At 44.9% G+C, this 22,129-nt stretch overlaps 1 protein-coding gene across 1 annotated transcript in view; it reads right to left on the bottom strand.

Annotated features, from left to right (window-relative positions):
- The window catches only part of SLC44A3 (solute carrier family 44 member 3), an 826,819-nt gene that overhangs the window by 466,919 nt on the left and 337,771 nt on the right, over positions 1 to 22,129 (bottom strand). The window contains exon 6 of the mRNA XM_069641271.1: positions 1,587 to 1,756. Coding sequence (XP_069497372.1) covers positions 1,587 to 1,756 — 170 coding nt within the window. The remainder of the gene's footprint in view (positions 1 to 1,586; positions 1,757 to 22,129) is intronic.

Here is a 22,129-nt window from a genome sequence, read left to right as displayed (position 1 = left end):
GGCACGAAACAACAAAGACATCCAGAGTGCTGAGAGGTTAGCGGTGGAGGTGGACCAAGAAGCCAGCAGGAGGAAGGAGGCAGCAGCGGCTCGTGTGGGAGATTTGTACAGCAGGTAAGGTATTGGCTGAAGAATGAAAGTGGTTCTGAAGTGTGAGTGCGCGTGTTTGGGCGTCAGGTGAATCAAAATTTGTGGAAGGAGTGAATGCGAACTGAATGATACCAGATGAAATGGGAGGCTTGTGTATTGGGGTGGGAGGAGGAGAGCAGTAGTTGGAGGAGGAGAGAAGTAGTGTTGGGAGGAAAAGATTAGTAGTAAAGGAGAGTTGTGGGAAGGAGAGGGAGTAGTGGTAACATCAAAGGGTGGAGGCGTGGGTATAATGAGTGAGTCATCGGAGGCACAGAGAATTGGTGAGAGGAGTAAGCCAGAAAGGAGCAGTAGTAAGTGTAGAGGAGAAGAGGTGTGTGGGCATGACTGAAGTAGTCTGAAGACCACAGAGCGAGTGCAAGGCACTATACAAACTCCCTTCAGAACACTAACCTCTGGTTAGAGTAGGGAAAGCTAGAAAGTTCCTGAGGGAGTTTGGATACCTTGCATTTAGGGAAGCATCATTAGCAGAAGCTTGAAATTAGTAGAGGGTTACCATTCAGTGGCACTACCCAGGGTTTACGGACGCCTGGGTTGGGTAGTGGAATACCAAGGGAAACAAGAAAGAGTGACGACCCTAGGCCCTTCAAAGAAAAATAAAATCCTTGCACTTTCTCAAAGACTGAGTGTTTCCATGCTATCTGTGACAGCATGCTAAAAATGATATTTAAGAATCTCTTGCATGTATGACTTGAGCGCTGCATTTTTAAGGGGTGCACCTTTTTAGAAGTATTTTGGGGTTTTACCAGCAAGTACTGTACGCCTTTGCCAAATGTCATTCATACCTTTTTGGACTTATTACAGGTTGAAATTCCCTTTTAGCCCTATAAGTGTCTACAAGACCATGAGACGACAGGTATACCTCTAAATTGGTATTGCACCCCATGTAGTATGATTTTTACTACTTCTTATTGTTGGCTATTTGTGCCTGATAACAGGCACTACATTTGCTCAAGTGTACAATTAAGATGAATCTTTCAATAAAGAATTACAATGGCCTGTCATCAGGGCTACAGGTTGTACACTTTTACTTTCCGTGAGGTCATCAGGTGGAGATGGGCATGTGAAGTCACTACCACGAACTACCCTGATGGCATTTGTGGTAAAATGGCACCACTGTCTGCATTTCAATTCAATTAAGAATTATAATTAATTGGCATGATTGCTGCCTTGTTCAACGTGTGTCCCCTTGCATTTTAAATTCTTATATATGATCATACTAAGAATGGGCAAATCTCTAACAGCTGCTGTATATAGTGATAAAAATGAACACAATTACAAAAGTAAACAACATTTATCCTTTATAAAAACAACAGATATGAAATAAAATCAAACAACTTTTAGATTTTCAAAACAATCCTTAATATTTCAAAACAATTAATAAAAAAAAAAATACACTTAAATAAAAAATACACATAAGCGAGGATTTGTAACATTACCTACTGCCAGGCCGCTGAGTCCGATGACGGTTTCTCGGCCCGCCATTATACCACTCAAAATCCGATGAAAAACATCAACTTCATTGACCACATTTATCAGAACAGAAGCAAAGCGGGAATAGCAATCGGGGTTTTGAGGAACACATCGATTGAACAGTGGAAAGGATTTACTACGAGATAAAAGAAAGCAGAAAAAGAGTATCTGAGACATTTTTCATTGAACACATATCACTGTTCAAAAGCACAACATATATGAGAACATCATCCATATTTTGCATAAATACGTATACCTGGTACGCAAAGCAGTCATGCAATATGAAGGCCATTGTTTAAGCTGTAGACATGTTGCACATTTTCCCTTGCTATTATTAATGCATGTGTACTCTGTGACTACATCTACATGAGATAACATACCTATAATAGTAGAAAAAAGATATTCTGGGGCTATGTATGTAATGCGAATTTTAACATCTCAGGTTGAAATTTTGAGTGCAGGCTTTGATCCTTTAACCTTGAAAAGATGACGACTGAGCCTGTAGGTAGCAGCATATATGAGGATACACATAACATATCGTTTCCCACATGTAACACAAACAGACATGTTTGTGTGCCAACAGCATCCTGTGAATTTACATGAAGGTCTCCATAATACGCATTCCAGATTCAATCCCAACGGTAGGGGCACATGTTGGGTTTCTTCCAGAACAGCATGATGCCCGTATGTTGCTCTGAAAATAACTGATGAAATAAGATCATGTACTCGCTGACACTTTCACTACAGGATAAGCACAACGATTGGCAGCAAACCAGCGATTATGGCAAACACTGTTCGTCATCTATCTGTGCTGACATTTTATTGCAGGAACCTTGCATGTATTAATACTCAGGATTATTGTGTCAAATCGTGGCATCTATCCATTCAAAAACCGCCTTGAGTAAAATGACAGATATTAAAAATGTATATGTAAATGATCACACATTGGGAGGTATTTCGCCTGGATCATGCAGCACTCGCATGGGAATAAGGCCATACAATAGCGTAACAGGAAAGATGCACACTACACACATGATTTCCTAGGCTGCAAAAAATGCGTCATGCAGTAAGGAGTTATGAAAGTTTAAATAACCCTTCCCAGAATAGAAAACGGAACTTTTATCGCGGTATAATAGGCCTTAAATTAGAAACAGAATAGAACTGTGCCTTAACATACTACAGTGGTTACTTCCAGTCCCAAATCAGTCTGGGCAGTTCCAGAAACTATAGGGCCTCATTGCACGGTAGGCGGTGGACCAAGGTGCTATTAGCACCTTGGTCCATGCCGGTAAAATACCGGCACCGCCGTGGAGGAAAGGGGAATTACCGCCCTATTCCAAGGTTGGCGGGGCAGTAATTCCCCCTTCCCCCATTGCCCTTCTCCATTCCCATTTTTGCCCCATAGGGCTCTATGGGAATGGGGAAGGCGCTAATTACGGTGCCGCAAATTGCGGTACCGTAATTAGCACCCTGGTCCCTTTGCGGGTTGGTTTTTAAACCTGCTAAAAAGCAGGCGTTAAAGTACCAACCCGCAAAGGGACCTCGTAGTAAGGCGGTAAGGGTTTACCGGTACCAGTGCCCTTACCGGTACCGGTAAACCCTTACCACACTACGTGTAATGAGGCCCTTCAGAATAAACATCTAGCCCTTTTAGGATAAGAATAGCAAAGCAGGGAGAAGCCTGCCAGTGACATTTATAGGATGAATTAGATTGGGAGCATATCACCCTGGAAAGGCTGACCAAGGTTCAGGGGAGAATTTATGAGTGAACAAACAATGAATAAAATAACAGATGGTGAACTACAGGGAAGGGCTCTGTAGAAAGGGACTGACTAGTGCACGTTTGCAAACAATAAAACAGTAATACATTCTGCCTACAGAATTATTGTGTCGACATGCATTTTCAGGTCAGTAGCATTAATACTGGCAAATTATATTGGGATCCTGTTTTATGAACATTCTTAAGTAACTAAATAAGAAAGAAACACTTATTTTCCCCTCTGTGAAAGAGCTTTAACAAATTGAGGTTAAATCGGTCACTAGTGAACATAGGGAACATAAGTTTGAGAATGCAGGTAGGGATAAAAGGGGCAATGGGGAAACAAACCCTGGGATAGCATAGGAACAATAGCAAGAATGTGGAGGTAGCCTTCACAACACTCATACAAGTGAATTTACAGTAATTAGGGGGTCATTAGGGGTCATTATGAGTTGTGTGGATTTTTCAGGCTGAAGTACAGTCAGAGCAAAATTACCACTTCCGCCAGCGGTATTTCTGAAAATCTGCCCTATTCAGAATTTACATCTTGCAGAGGTGGTATTTTTGGTATACCACATGCAGTATTTCAGAAATACCACCTCTGTCAGTGGTGACCTGTGAAGTATTTTGTCTAATATTTAAGGTGGCCAGGGATAATATACAGTAGTGGTTTGTACCAATAATGTGCATTTTTTTAATGCATTAAATGGATAACATGGCGGGAGGGGGCTCACATTTTGTAGGCATTTTGGTATTTTTACCTCCAACTCTTGACACAGAGGTAAAAAGAGGTGGATTTTCAGACTGAAGACCTGCCTTATTTACCGTCGGTAGTATTCCCTCGGAAGACCCCTGGAAGCAAATATACCTCCCGGCCCTGAACTGGGTTGACAGTAAATCTGGCACTATTTATGTATATATTTATTTAGCAATCATTCCTGGTGAGCTTTTATTGAAATAATAAGTAAAAAGGCGTAAGTATCCCCAATCAAAGGGTTTCCCTGCCTAAGGGAACTAACTAGGGTGCTCGTCGTCAAGTGTAATGTCCCCAGTAAACAGTCTGTCCTCCGTACCAAACTAAACTACACTGACCCTACCATTAAGACAAAAAACAATAAAAGCCCAGGAGAATGACTCCCTTTCTTCTGAATAGGCTTCCCCAGCCTCCGTATATCAACTTTAGATAGTTTCTGGCTATCTTTCGGATTAGGCTATACAATGCGTCTAGGGGACTGTTCCAAGTCTCAGGTTGATTTTCTTCCCTTTGAAAACGTCTCTTCCTCTGCGTTCTTGGCTTTTGAGTCTCTCTGACTGGGTTTAATATTTTTGTGTTCATATACTGTGGAGCCTCACCTACTCCATAGGCATCATCTTTTTTACTGTGTGTCACACAGCACCTTTATTGCAGTGACACAGAGTTGTCTTTTTCAGACTTCCCACTTTAAACTCCATTTTCTGGAACTGACTACTGTCTCCCAGAACATGTAAGGTTGCCATTGACTTTATTAGTCTTTTTAATTTCACAGACCCAGTACAAACTATCTTACATGGAGTACTGGAAAGGGTTAATAGTTATCCCTTTTTGTCTGTCTCTCATGGAACATTATTTTGTTCCCCTTTCTTTAAGATTTGGCTGGTGGCAGTGGTATTTACCATATTTTTCCTACCGCGGTCGATGAAAATAGCCTTGGTACTGTTTTAGGCTATGTTAGTAGCCTCGAACTTTAATCCGCTGGACCCCATTTGCTTTTATTTGGTTCCAGCTGGGTTTATTCGCCATTTCTTTTTGTAAAGGTCTTTCTCGTGTTTTACTCTGCGTACCAAACCAGGTTTGGTTCCTTTGTTTGCCGTACTTTGGCGGGCTTTTGCACAGAAGCCCTCCTTAGGCGCATGAGAGTCTAGGTAGACAGGATGTGAGGAAGGGCTTTTAGGCCCCATGCACATGGTCTCCTTTGAGACCCAAGTCACGCTCTTGTTTGATTGGCTAGGTAACTGTCCTGCCAGGACAGCCACACTGCTGTGTGATTGACAGCCAGGCTGTGTGAATGGGGGAAAACTGCATAAAAAGCAGGTCTCTGAGACTTGGAAGGCAGATTCGCCACTGGATCGAGAGAACCGAAGAGAAGCTGAAGGAAGCGGACTGCTGCAACTACTGAACCTCCCCGTGAAGCCCTGCTGCATGTCCAAATCTCCTAAAATTCACAGACAGAGAAGATCTGCAAGGAATCTTCTTCCCTTGAGCTGGTGGGACCAACCAGTTTGCCAAAAACCAAGCAAGGCCTCCCTAAACCTGGTCGAATTTGCTGTGCACCGCTCCAGTGAACCGGATTGCCAGATGGACCGGACCCTGTTTGTGTTTTAAGGAGCACACCTTTTTATTGTTGCTTTGCTCTGCTGCTGGTTTCTTCCCTGGGCAGTGCAGGACCCTCCAGTCTTCCTCCTTTGTGTCAGTCCGACAGTCGCTTCAGGAACTGTGAGCCTGCAGGATCTGCCAGGAACTTCTGCCTCAGCTACAGCATTCTTCTTCTTCTAAGGTACTGTTCAAACCCGGTTATTCGTTACGTCCGACCGCGGTGAAAGTGTTTTAAATCTTTCGCCAATCCGAGGGCTTGTCCTTCTATACTCTTTTAAATAACTTTTCCTTCAACCAACTTTGATTCGAACTCTTGGCAAAGACTTAACCGCGAACTACTCTGAACTGTGTGATCCTCTGCAAAGACTCTGAACAATTAACATTGGCCCAGGCCTATTGATTTGAATCCTCATTGTAGTAAGCCTTTTCTAGATTGCCCTGCCTACTTACTTGTTGGTGCTGTTTGATTTTGTATAACCTTGTATTTACCTCCCTTTTTAAATGGCTGGATTGCCATTTTGCTCACACTTCATTTTGAGTTTATACTGTCCAGAATTGATTGGGTGTTGTGTAGTATATTAATATTGTGATTTTTCTGCTGCTTTAGTTAGTGAACTGTTTTACAAAAGAATGTGTAAATAAATGTATATTCTTTTACTAAGAAACTTTGAGTCAGTGTTTGCTTGAACCATAGCAATTGCTGTCCTTTTTGTAACTTCTGATACTGCTCACTTAACTCTTGAGATAAGTCTGGCTGCTCAGCCATCGCTACCACTTTACAGTGTAGTACAGGCTTGTACCAAAGGTGAATTTGTACTTGCACTTGTAGTCTTAATTGTGTGTGGTGTTCCCAAAGGGTACTGCATATGATTCTGCCTAACACTGGTGTACAGTGGTGACACTTAGAGTGCTGCTATTGCCTTGGATCAACTAACCAAAAGGCTAAACATCACTAAAAAAGCAAATTTGAATCATGTCTGAAATGTAAATCTACAGTCAGGGGACCCTCCTTAGTTACACTGTAGATTATCTGAAAAATCTGTGTAGAGAAAGGAATCTCTCTGTTGAAGGCAAAATTAATTGAAAGGTTGCTGGAGAAACAAAGTCTGGAGAGTGGGTCTGAAATACCTGACCCTCCAGCAAATGTGGAAAATGATGAGGATGAAAATGTTTCAGTTATTATGGATGGGTTAGATGAGGCAGATTTGTCTCACAATGTAGGCCTTACTGTTCCTCTACCTGCTCAGCCACCTCAACCTTTGTCCACTGGGACCCCACCAGGTCCTACACTCAGTCCTGAATTCATTGCTCTAGAAAAGATAAGGCTTGAATTGGAATTCAAAAGTATTAATGCTCAAACTGAACAAAAGTATCAAGAACTTAAGCTCAGAGAAATGGAGTTGAATCAAGCACTAGAAATGAAGAAATTGTGTATTGAAAATGCTTCTCTCCCAGAGTCTTCTAGGTCTTCCAGTCCTAAGAGAACCCGTATGCCTTAAGAAATTGTTGGTATGTATGAGGCTAAGCTTGATATTTTGGATTGGTTGGCAATGTTTGTATATAACCATGGGATTCAATACATTACAGGGAATCAGTTTCTTCCTTGGCTTTTCCCTAGGCTTCCCACTGTTGCATCTGATGTTGTGATGGAGTTGGTGGAGGTGGATAGAATGGATTATGAGTGTGCAAAGCTAGCTTTAATTGCTAGATTTGATAAGACCCCTTCCCAGTACATTAAGAGGTGTAGGACCCTCAAAAAGCATGATGGTACCCCTTGGGCTACCTGGGTAGTCTTAATTGTGTGTGGTGTTCCTAATGGGTACTGCATATGATTCTGCCTAACAGGACCAGGTATGCCGATAGAGGTCATATGAACACCATAGGGGGCAGTGACAGTGAAGATAGTGTATCTGAGATAGGGGAGTAGGTGGAACGTTTGGATGATGAGAACAGTCCCACACCACCACCACTTCCATTGAGGCAGGGAAACTGAGTGAAGGTGCAGGCTGGGTCACGAAGGGCAGCAAGGGAAGCAGAGTCAGAAGGAGAGATCCAGGTTTCAGTAAGGGTAATTAGGTCATGAGACAGAGAGTGAGAAAGGAACATATCAGATATAAAGGATATAAAGGAGGTTTTACTACAGACAGACTGCATTTCAAAGAGCATTGAGCATTGGGAAAAAGAGATGAAGAAGCATAAGAATGTTGAGTTTGAGATATAGAGAGGCGCTGGGAAATACCATTGAATGTAACATGACCACCCAACTTGTAATGACCGCCCATAGAGTGGAGAGCTGTCCTGATACAAAAAAACCATACCGAGAGGGACGGACGGACAGACGCAGAGTGTGCTATTGGCCTGTCTGAATGCGAAGAGCAGCGTGAACTGAAGCTGATAAAGAGAAATGTAAGAATTTTGGCACTTGCCCAGGGTCCAATGTTTTTGAGAGAGAGTGCAAACCAGACTTTAGTTTTTAGTGTAGACTGACCCCAATCTTTACCAAATGATTACTAAGGTTCCAGTTATTGCTTAACTGGACTTCCTCACTCAAGGGTCACAATTGTATAATGTAAAGGCATCATGAAGTAAGACACAGACAACAGATTCAACTTTCTAATTGAAAGCTTTATTTTTTGAAAATGTCAGGATGCAGTAAAGCCTAACTTGCCCTATACTAAGTGTATGGGAGGATAGGTCCCTCCCCTGCATGACCCCACCATGTGAGATTCGTGGCTCGTCAGGGGCCCCCCTGTCAGCAGGGCCCAGGTGACGGGGTGACTACTGATCGACACACAGGACTGATCATACTGTACCATGGACACCATTTTGGAAAGCATCAGGACTCCATTTTAGATACTGACAACCTGAGACCCAACGAGACAGCCTGCCTGCGAATGCTGCAGCTTGGCCCCCACTTACAGAGAGCCGTGCCCTTCCCCTGGCGCCTCCGCTCCATGGCAGATCCGCTGAGAGCCCGTTCTCACGAGCAACCAGACACGAACAAGTATCAGAACAAACACTGTATCATTTACCTTCCGCAGTACATCACTGTCCCCGAAGTGACCTGACTCGCGGATCAAGTCTGGAAAATAACAGAAAACCATCCTAACAGAACAGGCCTGGACCCTGCATCTAACCAGTAACATGTAAAAATATATGATGTCAATACCCACTTTGTAGGAACCCTTGTCGATGTTTAAACACACTCCAATGCCTGATGGTTTACAAAAGTTGCTATATCAAATATAAACACTCATGTTTAAGAAAGAACTAATTCATAAGTTTTGGTAAAACAAGCATGGTCTTAGCTCATATACGGTACCATGTGTAATGGAAAGAAAGTGATACTGACCGCCTAGGGTTAACTATCGAATGCTGCTAAGTACAAAGGAAGGCAAACGGAGCATTACTGCAAGGATGTGCGTGTGTGTGTGTGTATGTGCATAAAGGGACACGTTTAAATGTATAAGCCAGAATGAAAATGTATTATCGTCTCTGAATGTATTGCTTCCATGCTTCTGAGTACACCATCAAACCTAATGCTACCTCATGTGTTATTCAGCTACTACCGTGCGACATTGCTAAAATATAGTCATCCAATATTTAATGATGTATGTAACAATGCCAAATTATCGTAGACAGATATAAAATCATATACAAATGTATAGACGGTAGAAATGTGTGATCGTTTTTTGTATTACCAACTTTATTAATCATCTCCTTGTTTTACATAGTGTGCAGCCTAAGCACAGAGAATTGCTCACACGCACACACCCAAGGCCATCTCCCCTCCACTCCCACCAAGGCACGCCAGGACAAGCTGGTGTGCGAGCAGCACAGCCTCACATCCCCCCATTCTGCTGGACCCGCTTCAAGTATTCGGCTCCCCCCATGTCCCAGACCGCCATGGTCGGCCAAATGAATTATTTACAACCCGGTCCTAAAACCCGACTGCCCCAAGTGGCCAGAGGTACACCCTCGCTGGTCTAGTGGCCCTCCGGTTCACCCTAAGTTAATGGGCCTTGTGAAACAGATATTCAACCCTGTACTAACACATCATAAAGTAATTCTTCACTACATCTAACGAGACCAGAATGACAGTGCAGCCCACCCCATGCCCTCAGACCAGACCCCCAGGTTTATGACACCCGGCCAACAGGACAGAAGTAACAGTGTCTTGATGTATTGGTAAAGCCTCACATTATATGTATTTCTCCTGTGTCTTATTAACCTTTACAGTAACCTATTGCAGGTTTTACACAACAACCGGAATTATCTAAATGAATGAATGTTGTGTGTGTGGCCACAAGGGCAGAAAGTGAGGGCACCCGTCCATCAACGACACTGACCGCGCCTGGCCTGGCAGCCCCAACCCGATGAGCCCAACTGACCTATCCGCCCCACGTTGGAACCACGCTGATTTCCACCAACCACGGAGCGGCTCGTCACTACTGCACCTATAGTTAGTCGACGCCACCCAATCCCCAAGATTATGTGCCCCCTATAGTGTATAGGTTTCTATGACGAAATTTTGTAATAAATAAGACTGTCTTTGCTATTGTCAGACAGAGCGCTCTCGTAGCTTGCAAAGTCCTTTGCATGCCCTATTTGATTAGATAAAGAACCTTTTTACTTTTACCCGCACTTGGTCCTAGCCTCATTCCGTTTTGGGCGTGTCTCTTATTGCCTCTCATTGTGGGGAGGGTAATGCCTTTTGGGGACACTTTGCTTCAGTGGTGACCCCGACGTGATTACATTTTTTTTTTAATTCAGCATCGTCCCCTTTGGCGCAAGAGATTCCGGGCAGCAGTGGAGAGGCACGGTGCGCCCGCTGAGGAGAGCTGCCCGCCTACGGCAACTGGTACGCTTAGACGTGCGCACAGAATCAAACAAAGGGTACGGGATCCCGCTCCAAAAAACCCCTTTGAGTACCACTCGCCGGAGCCGGGGGGCGGCCATTGAGTGTGTGGCAGCGCCGCCTGGACGGACCCAGTCCAGAGAATCTCGATTCAAGACGGGCACGTGAGTATTAAGTGCGAGTGACTGTAAAAGGAAAAGAGGAAGGGAGTCAGGGTACACAAGGTCATTTAAAAAGAGTACTTTAAACCATTAATACTATCTTGTATTTACTTTACTTTCTCTGCATATGGCCATTAGGATAAAAAGGTGAAATAAGAGAAGATAAGAGATGGGAACCTAGCTCTGCAAGGGGGTAGAAGGCGGCGCTGCGTAGTGCTATCTCATCTAGTACTGGGAATAAGTAAAAAAGTGGAGAATGAAATAAAAGTGTCTGGTAATAGGGAGACACGGTGAATACAATAGAAACTGCAACTTTCTTTTTCTCTTTCCTTCCTCTATAGTTAGGGTATTTTGGTGTTGAGCAAAAAAAAAAAAAAATTTCTAAAAGAGGTAGGGACAATTGATGATCTAGGGAAAGAGGACCTTACCAGGGAGAGAAGCACAGGGCAGGGAGGAAAAAGGAGGGGTAAAAGTTATGTGTTGTAAGTCTGTTAAGTGTTTATCCCATGTTGCATATGTATGGTCATCGTAAGTGTGACCCGGTAAGACGAAAAGGTACTAATATTGTAAGCAAGTGTTTGTGATTTAAAGGTAGTAATAGTACGAGCAAGTATTCCTTTTGCATATGCCCAAGAATTGACTAAGATAGAAGCCACACACACACTTATACTACACAGCGTTAAACACAAATAGTACAAGAGGATAAAAAAAAACTGAAAACACAATATGGGGGCAGAAACACCCTGGCCCACATCTGTAAAAACCTACCTGGTTATGCTGAATGTATAAAGAAATACCACGATCAGTGGGTCACAGAACTGAAGGGAGAAGGATTGCCCCAAGTGTGGCCAGAAGGGGGATCGTTTGATAAGAGCGTCCTAGATATGGTAGCCACATGCATATTCATGAAGTACAAAGGAAAACAATTTCATAATAGAAGAGAAATACTAGACTTGTGGAGGTTATTTGAGGAGGTGCCTCCCCTCAGAAGGAAGGAGTCGGTGTCTAACCTGCCCTCTACAGTTGATAGTGCCTTGCTCATACCTGAAGTTGGAAAGGAAGAGGTAGGAACAGACGGATCGACTGAGGTGACACGATTGTACCCCCTCCTAAACAAGCCAGTGCCAGTAGAAGGTTATAGTGACCCTACATATGTACCCCCTGCAGCACCTACAGCCACTCCACAACCAACTGCACCATCACCATACAAGGGCCCCAGACAGTGCAGATAGGTAAGCACCCCTGCAGTAGATATAGAAAAATTGACAGAGGACTTAGATTCCAGGCTCTCCATGGCAAGAGATGAGTTATCTAGAATAAGAAATATATGTGAGCAGAATGGAACTAGTGTTGTTAGACATGAACAAACACAAAAAGCCCAGGCACTTGACAAGACATCTGAAGAGGGATGGAAGAAAGGGGAAATACTGTTCAGAATTCAGGAAGAGCCAACTCGAATAGTAGAACTGGGGCCGCAGGAAATGGATGAAAATACAGGTGATGAGGGAATGGCCACTGGGGGCATGGAAGAATTATGGTGCGATATTGAGGACGATGAACAGGAAGGTGGGAGGCTAAGTGTGGCAATGGGAGGAGGGTCTGTTAGAGGAGAAGGGACATCTCTGGGAAGAACGATGGAAGAGGAATGGACAGGAAGGTTAAGGAATAGAATGGGCAGAATGGCACCGTTAGGAAGGAAAGGATTGAAGGTGAGTACTGGCAAGACGACAAAGGGCAAACTACAACTCCCAATGATACACAGGGGAGGTGGGAGACTAAATTATATAACCTGGGCTCAGAACGATAAAGCTAATTTTCGAAAATCATTGCCCCCGCTATCAGGAGGGGCAAGTAAGTGGATATATGCATTCGAAAAACACACTGCATGACTGCCATTAGCAGTAGGAGATGTCAAAAGTCTGCTAGTATCGGCAGTGGGTGACCAAGCAGATAGAGTGTGGCCAAAGGCTGGCTTCCCGGGAGTGACACTGGATTGTGATTGCCACGATGGAGCATCGTTTAACACAGTGCGTGCGAGGGTATGGCATGCATTAAGAGAAACATTTCCAGACACACCAGACTTACAATCAGTAATGCAGTGTACAATGAATGAGGGGGAGGATGCTATGGATTACATTTTCCGGGTGCAGGAGATGTGGAGAGCCGAAACGGGCACACCCTGGTATCAGTCAACATCTTTCTTTTACTTCATAATTAAGAGAGGGCTTCCAAAGGAGGTGTAAAAAGCACTCGACAAAATAGCAGGGATCGAAGCAAAAGGGTGGCCAGAAATACAAAGTATAATAGTACACCACTGCAAAAGAATAAAGGAAAGGGAGAAAGAGATTGCTCAAAAAAGGTTGGCAGATGAGGCCAAGCTAGCACAAACAAAACTCGTGAAGGTCGCTGCAGCTGTGGCCGCGCTCCCACACGACAGGGAGGGGGATGAGGAGGAGGGGCTGGTAGCAATACAAGGGAGGATGGCAGCAAATTGGGCAGGCAATGGGCAGCCACAGTGGAATGGAAAGGAGCAATACGGAGGTCCGCAGTGGCAAGAGTGGGCCCCCTGCGGAGGACGAGGTGGGTACAGGGGCCACAGAGGGGGTGGTCAAGGCTACAGGGGAAATGGAGGGTATGGAGGACAAGGTCCAGGGGGGGACAAGGGAACTGTTGGAATTGTGGAAGGTGGGGACATTTCTCACGAGAAGGCAGAAGTAGACCAAACAACGTGTATCAAGATATCGAACAATGTGGTAATCCTCACCCCGGGAGCCCCTATGGATTACCCATTGGAGGACCACAAGGACAGTCAGAGCGGGGATATGTAGAACAGAGAAGAGAACACCCTCACAATATACAGCAGCATCCACAAAACCGCGGTCACATGCAATACACACAAGGTAACCCCTTCACCACTACTGTTAACGGTGCTCCTGCCCCATATGGCGGAGTGGCGGTGGTATCAGGGAATGTCTTCAGTCAAGGGGGGAACATGAGACACCCATCATAGGACAGCCCACAGAGAGCACTTGCGTGTCCTGTTCTATCTACGACCTACAATGCAGCAGAGGAACCATTGATAGGAGCGCAGATAGGAAATAAACAGTTCATATTTATGGTGGACTCGGGAGCTGAAAATTCATGTTTAAGTGAAGGACGGTTTCCGCTATCTAATCGTAAATTGGAGACGCAGGGGTTCTCTGGGGCTGTTGTCGAAGTTCCTTACACAGAAGATTTAGACGTCACAGTGGGGGGTAAGACAGTAAGAGCACCCCTACTATACTACGAACAGTCCCCGATTAACTTGCTCAGAAGGGACCTTCTCAGCAAGCTTAATATGACTATCTCCTTCATGGAGAGAGGGATAGTTTGCTCCACGCCAAGGATCTGTCCTTTGCGCGTAGTGCTGGTGGTGCATGCACGAGCAACAGCACCAGAAGTGCGTGGTATACCGGTGGATCCCGACATGTTTATCCAAGGACTGAAAACATGGGCACGAGTAGTACCTGAGTTGAAAAAGCTAGATTGGCGAGTACCAGCAGAATTCATCTTCCGACCAATAGGACGCCCAGAGAGTGTACCAGGAACAGTAATGTCCCTAGATTTACACGCAGTTCAAATCTCAGCTAAGAGAATGTCCGTAATTGCAATGGACATACACGGCTGCGAATGGCGCACAGTGTTGTGCATCAATGCCGAAATTGCATTGCTGGATCTGTCAGACAAAGATCTTTTCTCAGACTACTTGGGACAGCTGGTATCAAAGGATGGCAAAAAGATTATACCAGACAGAGTAGATGCCATTACAGCAGTTAAAAAACCAGGCACAGTGAAGGACATGCAAACATTTCTAGGTATGTGTAATTATTGTCGAACATGGATCTTAGATTATGCAGAGTACACAAGACCACTACTGCAGGCACTCAAAGAGGCTCAGCGGGAGAACAGAGACATCCAGTGGTCGGCAGAAATGAGTGACTCATTTACCTCACTCAAGGAATTGATTTCAAGCGCACGGGTACTCGCAAAGCCAGATTATGACCGCGAGTTTTACCTGTTCTCCCACCCGCAAAGGGATACTCATGACAGCAGTACTGACACAAAAAACATCCCTGGGACACAAGCCACTTGCTTACTATAGTGGCACTTTAGATGCAGTGATGCAAGGACACTTCACTTGCGAGCAATCTCTCGCGGCTGCAGAGTTTGCCATTGAAACAAGTGCAACAATAGTGATGGGATGCTCTGTGACACTATTTGTGGAACACTCACTATTTGCTATATTAGAAAGATCAAAAAGCACACTGACGACACAAAGAGCAACTGCTTACGAAACAATACTGTCCAGTGCAAACATACACATAGGGCCTCATTACACGGTAGGCGGTAAGGGTTTGCCGGTACCGGTAAACCCTTACCGCCTTACTACGAGGTCCCTTTGCGGGTTGGTGAATTTAACGCCTGCTTTTTGCAGGCGTTAAAAACCGACCCGCAAAGGGACCAGGGAACTAATTACGGTACCGCAATTTGCGGCACCGTAATTAGCTCCTTCCCCATTCCCATAGAGCCACATGGGGCAAAAATGGGAATGGGGAAGGGCAATGGGGGAAAGGGGAATTACCGCCCCGCCAACCTTGGAATAGGGCAGTAATTCCCCTTTCCGCCAAGGCGGTGCCGGTATTTTACCGGCATGGACCAAGGTGCTAATAGCACCTTGGTCCACCGCCATCCGTGTAATGAGGCCCATAGTCAGATGCAAAACAGTAAACCCAGCAACATCCATTACAGAGCCATGCACATTAGAAGACATGCAGGAACACGACTGTGCCACCTAAAGATAGTCTGCATCAATAAGTTCAAATCAAATGCCTGTCGGTGTCCAAAACCTATACTTGCCCTCACACGGGTGGGAACATTATCTTATTTCAACATCGAGGTAGGTGTAGGCGTTCTTTGAAATATAGTGGTTGGATAAATAAGGCTTTATTGGTGGCCATAAGACTGATCCTTCAAGTTTGGAAAACTAGGAAGAAGCCTACAGTTGAAGATTGGTTAGTTGATTTGCGCACCTTATCGAATTTTGAAAAGTTCTCATTTAGAGTGAAAGACAAGGAAGAGGTGTACAATCTGTTTTGGGGTCCATTCAATGCCTTGTATGATTGACTATATGGGCTGTGGATTAGTATGAGGAGTGGGTAGAAATGGTGTAGTGGGAAAAGGAAGAGGAAAGGAAAAGAGATAGGGAAGGGGGAAAGAAGGGGGGAAAGATATATATTTTTTTCTTTTTTTTTTCTTCTCACTATTATACTTTTTGGGGGATTTGGTTTGGTGTCTGTGTGTTGTTGGTGTTTGTGTGTATGTTCTATGTTAAATGTTTTTATTGACTGTTGTATTTTGCTCTTTTATTGTTTACAAAAATGAAAATTTTCTTAGTATGTCGGAGGGATCATTTGATTATGCTGTTTGTTTATTGATATGTTCTTTAATTGAATAATTTTGATTTGTGTTCTCTGGTTCACTATTACTTTCTGTATTTGATTCTTCTGTGATTTAATTTAATGACATACTAATAAAAAGATCTAAAAAAAAAAAAAAGGAACGTTCTGAGCTTCTTCCAGCTCTCGGCTTAGACTCAGCTTCCCCCTTCCCCAAGTTCAGAATTGTTACAAAAAGGCCTCAGGGTACCCTTCCGCAAGAGTTCAACACAGTTCACAACACCTCGTGTTTCCTGTTCCCAAGAGTATTTAGCTTTCAACTTGAAAAAGACAGAAGAAGAAAAATAAACAAATGCCAATTCAAACCGTCTTGTTCATTCAGGCTTTGCTCTGGTTAGATTCTCAGGGTTCCCTTCCCCGAGAATTCAACTCTTCCAACTTGCAAAACAATATCAGTATAAATCTTCCAGCTTTCAAAACAAGAACAGTTCAAGTCAAGCGTTTCAATAATTCATATAGAGGGCTCTTCTTCTTCTCATATAATTCATTTCAATAACTGTTGCCAAACACAAACCTTTTGACATTTGCTCTTCTTGACTCTTTCCAAGTGGTGGGATATTTCAGTCTAGGCGCAGTTATTGGACCACACAGTTAACCCATCACAGGTCAGCCAACCGATACCCCTGGGTACTTGATTGTTGCACAACATGAACTTCTTGACCATTGCTTTCCTTGGCATTTTCCAAATAGGGGTCCCTCGGTCTAGCCTCAGTTGTCAGACCACATGGTCCACCCATTACAGGTCACGCAACCGATACACCTGTGTACTTCGATATGCTTTCTGTACTCTCACTTTTGCCAACACAGGTTCTCTCTCTCTCTTAACCTGTAGTTCCTTGGCTTCTTTTATATCCGACCAATGCTCAGTTTCACATCTCATACCTTTCGTAGCAATCTTTTAACTTGGCCACCACTTGTGGCTTCCACTTTCATTAAAACAATAGCTTAATGATAGCTTTCTGGCTTTGCCACCAATTGGGTCTCACATCTCTCATTCCGGGGTAATTCCATTAATATCACATTGCTTCTGTTTCCTTCAGAAATGCTCAGTTCTAGTATCTAAAGATACCCCTTTTATCTTTCAGTCACTTCGTAATTCAATAGTACATGTTTCAAGTTTCAAAAACCACTTGTAATAGATTGCAGCTTGTTCGTATTCAAATATACTGGTTTTGGCCTTCCATCGTACTTATATATGTATTCACATTTTTAAAGCGCGCAGCAGCCCAGAGGCATCGTGGCGCTATTACATGTGAGCATTTCTGGATACAAAGGAATTCATAGTGGTTACATAGATTATTACAAGTTTGTGATACATATTGTAGTTACATAGTATGATCAGGCATAGGTTGCATTCTAAACTCTTATCTTGGGGGGAAAGGAGCAACTCTAGATAGTACGCTGGCAGATATGTCACGGTGGTTAGGTTCTTCAAAGTGATAGACAGGATGTAGAGTAAGGGGGGTTATGTGAAGAGAGTGGTTTTAAGTGATTTGCGGAATGTTAGAAGGGAAGGCTCTGCTCTGAGATCGTTGGGGAGGGCATTCCAAAGCTTCGGAGCTATGTGGGGGAACCTGATGCCTCCAGCGTTAGCTCTTTTTATGGATGGGACGCAGAGTTGGTTAGCATGATGACTTCTTGTGGGTCGTGTGGAGGTGTTTTTGGATAGTGTATCAGAGAGGTATGATGGGGCGGCATGATTGATGCATTTATGCTTGAGGGTGAGGATTTTAAAATTGATCCTTTCCTTGATAGGGAGCCAATGAGCTTTGCGTCTTGCCTGGGATATGTGGTCATATTTGGGGATTTGTAGAGCTGCCCTAGGAGCATTGTTTTGTGTTATTTGGAGCCTGTTAATGTTATTGGTGGAGGTCCCTGCCAGGAGGGCATTGCAATAGTCAAGCCTGGCTCCAACTGTGGCTCTGGCTATGGACAAACAGTGAGAGTGGTTAAGAAAGGTTTGATTGCCGTTATAAGTTTAGTGGTGTGGGCAGAGGCTGAGGAGATGGCACTGACCTGTCTAGTCATAGTGAGAGTAGAGTCTATGTAGACACCAAGGGTCTTTACCGAAGTAGAGACTGGTATAATTGTGTTGTCGATGGAGAAATGTGTGTATTTTTTGTTGAGTTTGGCGAGGATTTCCTTGGGACCTAGGGTAATAATCTCAGTTTTGTCCCCATTTAGGCAGTGGCCATTGATTGCCATCCAAGTTTGAATGGTGGTGTATATTTGGTGGAGGGCTTATAACAGTTCTTAGGTTGCTCAGAATTCATACATGCTCGTTTCCAGTCCCCGTAGCACCCTGGCATGAGGTTTCCCTGCGTGTCACTCACTGGTATTGTGCAGCTGTTACTTTGGGTTTCTGAGCTTCGCTTCCCAGTTTCGATTTGCTCTGCCTTCCTTTCGCGGGAGCTACCACAAGCAGCGTTCGCCGTGCTGGAATGCTGTAGCGTCTAGCTCCGCTATTCCCAAGCGGAAGCTACCAAGAGCGCCACTCGCTCTTTTGACGACTTTCAATGATCGGGAGGTTTTGGTGCTCCACAGCTCCTACTGTGAGCACCGGACAGGGAGGACAGCAGGGTCTCAGACCCTCTCATGGCAAGCATTGGCCCTGGAGGCATTTCCGCACTCCTCTCTGCAGGCTTCTCTCAATCCGGTTCCTCTCCAGCCCGCTCCGCTCCTCCATGCTGCATCCTTCTCTCCAGGCCTTCTCTCCCCTTGTGCTGGGCGGTCACCCTTTTTATACACCTAGGATATGGCAAATGATTGCAGGTGTGAGTCTTTTACTTTGATTGCCTGACCATGATAAAGCCTATTAGCTGGACATGCCTGGCTATTACAACTGAACTCGCCCAGTGCCCTCTTCTTTATCTCAGTACCGAAGTGGTGTTTAGGGAAGTTTGAATGAATGGAAGTGTGCCTAGCTCCCGGTTCATTCTTTCTCATGGCTGATATGTGTTGATCCTGCCCAAATGAGGATGTGTCCTCCTAGTTGATCTCTTCCTCGTCCCAGTATAAAAATGGCATTTCGAAAGGGCCATTTGGAAAGGAAGAAAAGGAAACAGGTTGACAGTAACCTACAAAGGCTGTGTGGACAGAAGGTTCATCATAAAAAGGGAATGGGGGATACCATGTCTCACCCAAGGATGTCCTCTCCTCATTCCCTAAGTTCACTCCACCCAGGTGATCCCCCCTTCCATATCCACAACCAGGGTCGGGATCCGAAGATGGCCTTTCCGTGGCCACCTGAGCAGAGGGTGTTGGGGAAAAAATAAGTGAGGACGCCCTCAGGTTCCTCACAATAAGTAATACACCTGGAGAGTAGTTTACTATGAATACAGTCTAAGATCTGAACTTTAATGACCATAAGTAAAGAATCCCTCTGACCTGTTTTACACAATCTCAATTATAATCCAAGTGGAGCATAGGCTCTGGGGACAAACTATTTCCTTGCATGTTTTTAGCAATAAATATATAGAGGAGGATCCTTTTGCTTCTTCCCCAGAATGGAAAACAAGGTGTTAAGCAAGTGCATATGTATTACCATTGTATAAACACCCTGGAGCTTATTTTTATTGGGGTGTAACGTTAATGGAAAGCGCAAAAGCCTTTAATGCCTTCCATTAATGTTGCGGCCCATTTTCATTCATTTGTAGGGCAGAGAGGAGGGGCGGAACGCAACTTGCGTTTTCGCTGCCACCCTTCCTCTCTGCCATAAAAATGCCCCAGCATTTCCACAGCATGCTTTTTTATGCTGGCAGAGGCATTGCTTTTGATTGTAGCCCCGGATAGAAGCTCAGGGGCTACATCCAAAAGGCTAGCTAGCCACGAGTCCCGACAGCCCCAACATTATTATGGCCCAGATCCTTTCCAGACCTAGCAACACCCCTGTATGTCGGTGCAAATGCTGGGGATCCCTAGGGAGCCCACCAGCTTCATGTGCCAGCAAAATGCAGGCATACTCCATAGGGATCCATTATAAATGCTGCCGGCCATGCTCGCATGGCAAGCAGTGTTTAATTGTAATTTTAAATGCTGCCTGCCATGCAAGTATGGCAGGCCGGGTGTACTCATTTGCACACCGCCTTGCAAATGACCACATTTTAGCGGCAGGGAGCCGCCTATGTGTATGTCTACACGTAACAGCTCCCCGCCGCCAAATTCCCCGATGGAGCACAGTCAGCTCCCCTGTCTTCTGAACCGGAGAAATGTTCATATTGTTTTGAGGTAGAGTGGGGCACAGGACAGATTAACTGCTCATGCATTCCTGTTCAGCCTCAAAACGAGATGGTTTAACACCAGTTTACCTTTTCATGCTGGCTTTAAGCCAATGGACTTCAATGGAATCCGCCTTCTTCTTACACCTGGTAAAAGCAGACAAATGTCATATGAAGCCGTTATAAGTGGCTCCTGCAATGGTTAACTGCGAAACACATTGACACCTTTGTTTTTTTAACACAAAGCCACTTTATTCCATAAAAAGCAAGGCACGATGCTTTTAAGTCTTCCTTTGCTCCTCCCCAGGCCCATTTTCAAAGGCGAGTAAGGGGCACAAAGCAGAGCTAGCATCTCTGCTGGGCTTTCCCTATCCGTCTTTAAAGTAAATTCATTTTATACCTGCAGGCGATGTTCATGCAGGCGTAAAACAAATGGATACGTTTGTAATCTGCCCCCATTTGCACTCTGCAAAAAGCAGGCAAATTCCATAGGAATACATTTGCAGGCAGAATTTACTTTTGTATAGGGCGCAGAATAAAATTAAATAGTAACCACGATTTCACCTAGTTTTCCTCTTTACTTCTGCACCCTGCTTTGCAAAAGTAAAACTGCCCGGCGAGCAAAGAGCTCCCATCTGACCGCAAAGTCACAAGTTTGCATTCATGCATGGATGACTCAGTAGCTGCACCAGTGGGTGCTAGAAGAGCAGTTGGTATAGTGGACTTCCCTGCTGTCCCACAGGTTGCCTCCTTTCCTCTGGAGCGGAGGCCGGAAATAGGGATCAGGGCAGAACCCTTTCCAGTCCCAAGGGTCCTGTATACTTCCCAGCTGCACAGAGGTACACCTCTTTGTTTTTTGCGGCTGGGACGTTGCACCCACCCACACACACCTGGCGTTACGCACGTTTGGTTCAGGGGTTAGGTAGGTTCGTTTATTAACGTTGCTTCTTTTTTGTCACAGATGCAGAGTTACTGGGCGATCCTAGCTGAGGAGGAATCCCGCTGCAGATGGTAGCCGTGATCATTACCCGCTCGCTAGTTGCAGAAGCCAGGCCGGGCGCGACAAACATTTTTCACCCTTAAAGACAGTTGGACTCCTCAACTGTAGAGTTGGCTGGCCTTCACTCCATACAGGGGCATAGGAGGTAACAGACTGTTCCTGGTAGAAAGGCTAACCGGAAGGACTGAACCAGAAGTGACATGTTCACCCTCAAGCCATTTATAACCGAAGTGATGGGTTCACCGGTTGGAATGGCCAAGAATAGTGACCATCTCTGTGTTATGCTTAGGGCTTGGGTTCACTAGGGGCCGTGCATTGCTGGGAACATCCGTAGGTTAACTCATAATAAAGTGGCTTTTATTTATTCCAAAATAAATGACTGTGGGCCTCATTACAAGTGAGGCGGACCGACCCGCTAAAGGAGGCGGACCCGTTAAACCCATTCCGCCTCATTACAAGCTCCCCTCGCGGGACCCGGTAAGTAACGCCTGGTCAAACCAGGTGTGCTTACCGGGTCCCGTGAGGGGAAGAGGGAGCAAACAACGGGCCACTCGTAATCGGCCCGTTGTTTGCTCCCTCCCCCATTCCCATTCAGCCCTATGGAGGCTGAAATGGCAATGGGGAAGGTCCGGGCCCGGGTTCCTGGAGGGAGGAATCACCGGGCCC

Source organism: Ambystoma mexicanum, chromosome 1q (genome assembly GCF_040938575.1).
Source record: "Ambystoma mexicanum isolate Mex_15411 chromosome 1q, UKY_AmexF1_1, whole genome shotgun sequence".
Lineage (NCBI taxonomy): Eukaryota > Metazoa > Chordata > Amphibia > Caudata > Ambystomatidae > Ambystoma > Ambystoma mexicanum.
Note: the sequence above shows the minus strand (reverse complement) of the source record. Positions and strands in the feature narration are given on the sequence as shown.